This window comes from Nelumbo nucifera, chromosome 2, assembly GCF_055504915.1.
Source record: "Nelumbo nucifera cultivar China Antique chromosome 2, China Antique-T2T, whole genome shotgun sequence".
Lineage (NCBI taxonomy): Eukaryota > Viridiplantae > Streptophyta > Magnoliopsida > Proteales > Nelumbonaceae > Nelumbo > Nelumbo nucifera.
In genome coordinates this window covers 48,425,699-48,431,807 of record NC_142650.1, presented here as the reverse complement: position 1 = coordinate 48,431,807, position 6,109 = coordinate 48,425,699, and the positions used below count along the sequence as shown (strand labels likewise).

Below are 6,109 nucleotides of genomic sequence, written 5' to 3'. Positions count from 1 at the left end.
ATCTACTTCACGCTAAATTACGCTCAACCCAGATAAGCATGTTGCCATTTCAATCCGTACAATAATACGTATAGGGGCATTTTTGTAAGCTTACGATATAAGCAATTGAAGTAATCTTATCATCTCATCAACAGAAAAAAGAAAAAAAGTAGACTACAAACAAAATTGTATCTCTCCTCCTGCTCTATATAAACCGTCCATCATCGCCCCTTTCCTTCACTAATCTCTCTTTCCTCACTCTTTCCCCCTTGAAAAGCTAACGATTCGGTAAACAAAGACAACAGTGAGAGCGAGCGAGAGAGAGAGAAGTATCGTATCGAATGATGAAGAGAGTGTTGGCGACGGCATTACGGCGAAAAGATCATAGTTCCAGGCGCCGTTGCTTCTCTCACCTGGCCCAAAGCGCAGCGCCTATAATCGAGGAATTTGGAGATGTTGGTCTTCCTAAAATGCCCCCCTTCCACTACTCTCCGCCTCCGTATACGGGTCCTCGGGCGGCTGAAATTTTGCAGAAGCGGGGAGAGTTTCTCAGCCCTTCCATGTTCTACTTCTACCAGAAACCTGTACGCCTCCCCCCAAAATATCTATTTCTTCTCCTGTCTCTTCGCAATTTCTATGATTTACATCTCACCGGCTTTATATATTCCATCTTTTTGTTCTTCATTTTGATGCTTTTTATTTCTTAAACCGTTAAACGTTATGGGATTTCTCAGTTTGGAAGGTGTATAAATACAAATATATAGAATACAAAACCTTATATTTTGTATTATTTTTTTATGTATTTACACTGTACATATTGTACTCTTTTCAAACTGAGTCTTACGTTTCAGTCTCGAAAGAGTGCAAACATAAATATTCTCTCAGTTTGGAAAGGAAGAATACAAATACAGATGTACACTATGCAAATACAAAGTTTATAAATACCGTATACAAGATTTTTGCATGTATTCAGTTTGGGAAAATACAAATGCATGATATTTTCAATACAAAACCTTCTGTATTTGCACTCTTCTCAGACTGAGCCTTCATAATCCATCATCCATTCGTGGCTCTTCTTTGTTTTACTTTCTCGTCCCCATCCCCTATTTTTAGAAAATTTCTGAATACAATCAAGTTCCACTTTTTTTTTTTCTTTACTTTTCTGGTTACAAGTTTCTCCATCTATATGTTGAGTGTTGATGGAAGGGGGCTGTTCTATACTTTTACGGCTATCGAACTCCATAGGCAATAGCCAATCTTATAGTCGTTAGTTATTATCTACTCGCAAGTCGCAACAACAATTATATGGGACCCACCCACCGAACCAATTGCTAATGGGTAATGGCCCCACTGTACATTATCCATCGTCTGATCCTCTTATATATATACACGATGAGCAGCTGAACGTGGTAGATGGAAAGATGCAATATTTGTTCGATGAGGATGGCCGTCGATACCTGGACGCCTTCGGGGGGATAGCTACCGTGTGCTGTGGACACTGCCACCCCGATGTAGTTGAAGCGATTGTGAACCAGACGAAGCGCTTGCAGCACTCCACTGTGTTGTATCTAAATAACGTCATTGCAGACTTCGCCGAGGCTCTGGCGTCAAAGTTACCAGGAGATCTCAAGGTATCCTACTTTGCTTCGATCTACGCAAGTATTGTATTGTATTGTATTGTATTGTATTGTATTGTAGTGATGATTACTTCGAGTGTTGCTTTAGCTTTAAAATCTGGGGACGAATTGAATGTATAGGTTGTTTTCTTCACGAATTCTGGGACGGAAGCGAACGAGCTGGCGATGATGATCGCTCGGTTATACACCGGCTGCCATGATATCATATCACTCAGGAATGCGTACCATGGGAACGCTGCTGGGACGATGGGAGCTACTGCACAATGTAACTGGAAATTCAACGTCCCACAGGTGAGCAGTGAGCTTCTTTTCTCATTTCCAGAGATTATCGATTTAATTATAATCTTAAAACTAATATTATTATACATCTTATGGGTGGTTATCGTTATGATTATGAGGATGATATCATAACAAACATACATAGCTTGAAGCTATATATAGTTTGTCCATTTCGGGTCATTCTCAAAGGTTTTTCTTGTTGTTTTTACCTTTTAAATTTTAATTACTATGGCGTATGGGTTCGACATGGCCATGGCCCATGGGCCTCCTCCTGTCTTTGATCATGGGCCCCGCGCGCCCAGCTTGTATATCTTAACTTAACAGCATCGACTTTCGGGTTTCGGCTCATCCACTACCTGTTGAACCGGTCGGTAAATCCGGGGAACTGGTGCCCATGGTAGTCGGGTTGGACATCCCGACAGATCTGGCTGTGGCTGGTTTTTCCTTAGAAATGGTCGACTAAAGACGCGGACAGATATTGACTGAAAGTTGATAGCCAGGCTATCTTGCATCGTGTACCTTTAATGGCATCGAATTAACATGGTTGAACCAAACTGGTCGGTCTTACCTTTCAAAAAGAACCAAACTGGTCCGGATATCCATCTGATTTTGATTTTTGACGACCACTGAGCTAGAGTGCTTTTTTTTGTTTTGTTTCAGCTTCAGGCTTCAGCGGTATATGATTGTAGTTAGTTATGTTGGGATGTTTTGTTTCTTTTTTTCTATAATTCTATTACAGTAGTCAGTAGCCAGCCATAAGGAGACTTTGGACATCTGTCACGTGATTAGTGTAGGAAGTGTAGGAAAGAAGCTAGTGCAGAAATTCCGGAGCTTAGCATGGAGGTTCTGGTGTATTTGTGTGTGTGTGTATGTTTCATCACTTGGTGTTTCCTTTCATACAAGATCATTGTCGAATAATGGTCACTGCGCTGGTTGCCTGTAACCTAGTGGGGTTGACTGTTGAGGAAATCAATCCCATGGAGAATTGGAGATGGAGGCCAGAATGAAGTGATTTTGTTATTCTTGTATATTAATATTAATTAAATTCTCCAACAGGTTGGCATTCACCATGCCTTGAACCCAGATGAATACAGGGGTGTCTTTGGTTCAGACGGAGAAAAATATGCAAAGGATGTTCAAGAGATAATTGAGTTTGGAACATGCGGCCGTGTTGCTGGATTCATCGCCGAAGCCATACAGGTACCATTCCTATATATGCTTTAATCCCTCCTCCCCCCCACCCCCCTCCCAATCAAAAAAAAGATGAGAAGAAGAAAATCATGGGCTTCATTTAACAGATGCTCTCTTCCGAGTTCAATTTCTCAAGTGTAGTTGTACGCTTTTTTTTTTTTTTTAACAGGGTGTGGGTGGAATTATAGAACTGGCACCAGGTTATTTGCCTGCTGCTTATAGCAGCATAAGGAAAGCCGGGGGTCTCTGTATAGCTGATGAGGTTCAGGCTGGGTTTGCTCGCACAGGGAGTCATTTTTGGGGATTCGAAGCCCATGGAGTTGTGCCTGACATTGTGACAATTGCTAAGGTCGTATGTTCTTAAGTTACAGCTAACTTCCTTTATAATTAAAATTTTCTGCACTTTCTAATCAAACTATTCATCCATTCAAAATGGATGCAGTTGATCTAAACAATAATTCCTTCTGATACATCCAGGGCATTGGGAATGGGATTCCTATTGGTGCAGTGGTAACCACTCCAGAGATTGCACAGGTCTTGACTCGCCGCAGTTACTTCAATACCTTTGGAGGAAATCCTGTATGTACTGCTGGAGGACTTGCTGTTCTGAAAGTAATCGAGAAACAAGAGCTTCAGCAGAACGCATTTGTAGTGGGGTCTCATTTGAAAGAGCGCCTTACAGCCCTCAAGGACAAGTATGAAAGTAAGTCATCCTGGAATTAAAATGTACCCCACCCAATCCATCCATATAGTTGATGATGATGGATTCTCTCAATTCTTCCTAATAGAATGTTATGTTTTACTTGGTGTATGCAGTTATCGGTGATGTGAGGGGAAGGGGTTTGATGCTTGGAGTTGAACTTGTCACAGATCGCAGATCGAAGACTCCAGCCAAAGTTGAAACTTTGCACATTATGGACCAGATGAAAGGTCTTTTTAATTTCCCTCTTCCATTGTTTCTCTCCCTCTGAGCTGATCCTGCACATATTACGTAAACTAACCTCATATCTCAATTTAATAGACATGGGAGTGCTGATCGGGAAAGGCGGGTTTTATGGTAACGTGTTCAGAGTTACACCTCCCCTATGCTTCACCAAGGAGGATGCAGGTGAATATTATTTCAATTAAGACACCTCACCATTTATAAAACAGCAACTGCTGCAAGCATTGCACACATAGACTTGCATAGATACAAGAGCTTCTCTCTTCTCATAGTTTTTCTTTCTTTCTTTTACCTCTTAACCTTGTGTTCTTTCTAATTTCCTTGGTTCCAGACTTCCTTGTGGACGTGATGGACTACACAGTGTCGAAGATGTGAAGTTTTTGCCATCGATGTGGATAATATTGGTCGTTTTCACATCTTTCTCTTCATTTTCTATCCATATGTATCTATTTTCAAACGCAAATTATTAATATATGTTTGTATCTTATTATGAATAAGATGCTGTAATTTTGCAAGGAAATGGTGAGATACCACCTCCTTCTCTCTCTTGTTCTCTTGTTCTCTCCCCTGTTTTCTCTCCTACTGATTCAACCACAATGAAAATCACCCTCCAAGCAAATGAAATCAAACCCCAACCTATTAGCTTGAGTATTGAGCAGTCAAAGAAATAATGTCCAAAAAGTAAGTTTACCAGAAACGTATAATAATATGGACGGATGGAAAAACTAAAAAAGGCTAAGGCTAAAACCTCAAGTCATCTTAATGAGCCAGCCTAGTAGTGATCAAAATGAAAGAAAATAGATTTTGATGATTTGTTCATGTGAAGCTATAACAAACATAAGAAAAGGTGATCTTGGCATACCAAATAAAAAAAATAATTTAACAAGGGATATGATATGGCATTAAAAAGAATGTAATAGTGAAACAAGAACCATGTAACCCACCCCATCTAGTTGGGATAAGGAGGTATGATGATATAGCTGTTAATTATTCATCATATTAAAAATTTATGATTAATTAAGGCGACTTCATTTTTTAGTAATTTGCATAAATGAAATATAAGAAATTGTTTTAATAATTAATTATTCTAGATGAACTTGGCTTGGACAATAAATTGAATTCAGATTAGAGGTACATCCTAATGCATTATAATTTTCAATTCATCATATTTCGTATGACATTGAATTTTAAGCTAATTGTGAGTGGGACACCGGTTAATGCATTGCTACGGAAGTGATGAGTGGGTTTTCCAAATTTACTATATTGTCCTCCATTCAAATTTTTTCCATGAATGAAAATACCCAAGATATCCTTATTTGCTCAACGTATCCCAACCCAAACCACTGCTCTTCTAAAACCTAATATAGAGTCGCCTCCGACTTGTATAGACCGCCATTAGAGGCAAACACTGAGCTCCGGGACGGAAAATGAGAACAAGTAAAATTAGAAGCGGGGGAGAAAGGACAAATAATAAACTTTTGCTCCCGACTAGATATGAAAGTTATACTTCTCTTTCTTCTCTCTCCCTCTCGATATTTTCTTTTCACTCAGTACATTCTTTGTAATCGTAGTCGTGGAATATTTCTATGAACTTCCTATCCAGATTTTGCATTATTATTTCTGTTTTCTATTTTCCTAAAAAAAAAAAAAAACTAACAGAATTGCTACTAGACCCTTTTATCATATGTTTATGTTTATGTTTATCATTCTCAGGTAACCGAATGTCTCTCCACGATGACATTCTCACAGAACAACAAATAATAGATTCAAATTTTCCGATAATGACATTCTCTAGTCATGAATTTACTCTACAGAATGATCTCAAAATTACACAAATAAGTGTAATGTTTAATGGACAAAATACTAAAGGATGGAACCAAGTGTCTATATTTAAGAGTTCAGAGAACTCAAGTGTTGTTAAAAGTTCAGGGTACCTATCTGTCACTACCACAAAGTATAGAAAACCTATCTATAATTTACTCTAATTATTATTATTTTGTTAAATAAAATAACTATAACTATATTATTTAAGAATAATAAATAACTATAGTGGGGGAGCCTTAGTCTGATTACTGTTGTT

At 38.7% G+C, this 6,109-nt stretch overlaps 1 protein-coding gene across 1 annotated transcript; it reads left to right on the top strand.

Moving 5' to 3' along the window:
* Window positions 1-207: 207 nt before the first annotated feature.
* On the top strand, window positions 208-4,575 carry LOC104602481 (alanine--glyoxylate aminotransferase 2 homolog 3, mitochondrial). Its single transcript, XM_010266173.3, has 9 exons — window positions 208-563; window positions 1,380-1,610; window positions 1,737-1,907; window positions 2,952-3,095; window positions 3,256-3,435; window positions 3,564-3,789; window positions 3,903-4,016; window positions 4,108-4,194; window positions 4,361-4,575. The coding sequence occupies exons 1-9, from the start codon at window positions 321-323 to the stop codon at window positions 4,402-4,404; spliced, it is 1,440 nt and encodes a 479-aa protein (XP_010264475.1). The 5' UTR covers window positions 208-320; the 3' UTR covers window positions 4,405-4,575.
* The last annotated feature ends 1,534 nt before the right edge of the window (window positions 4,576-6,109 follow it).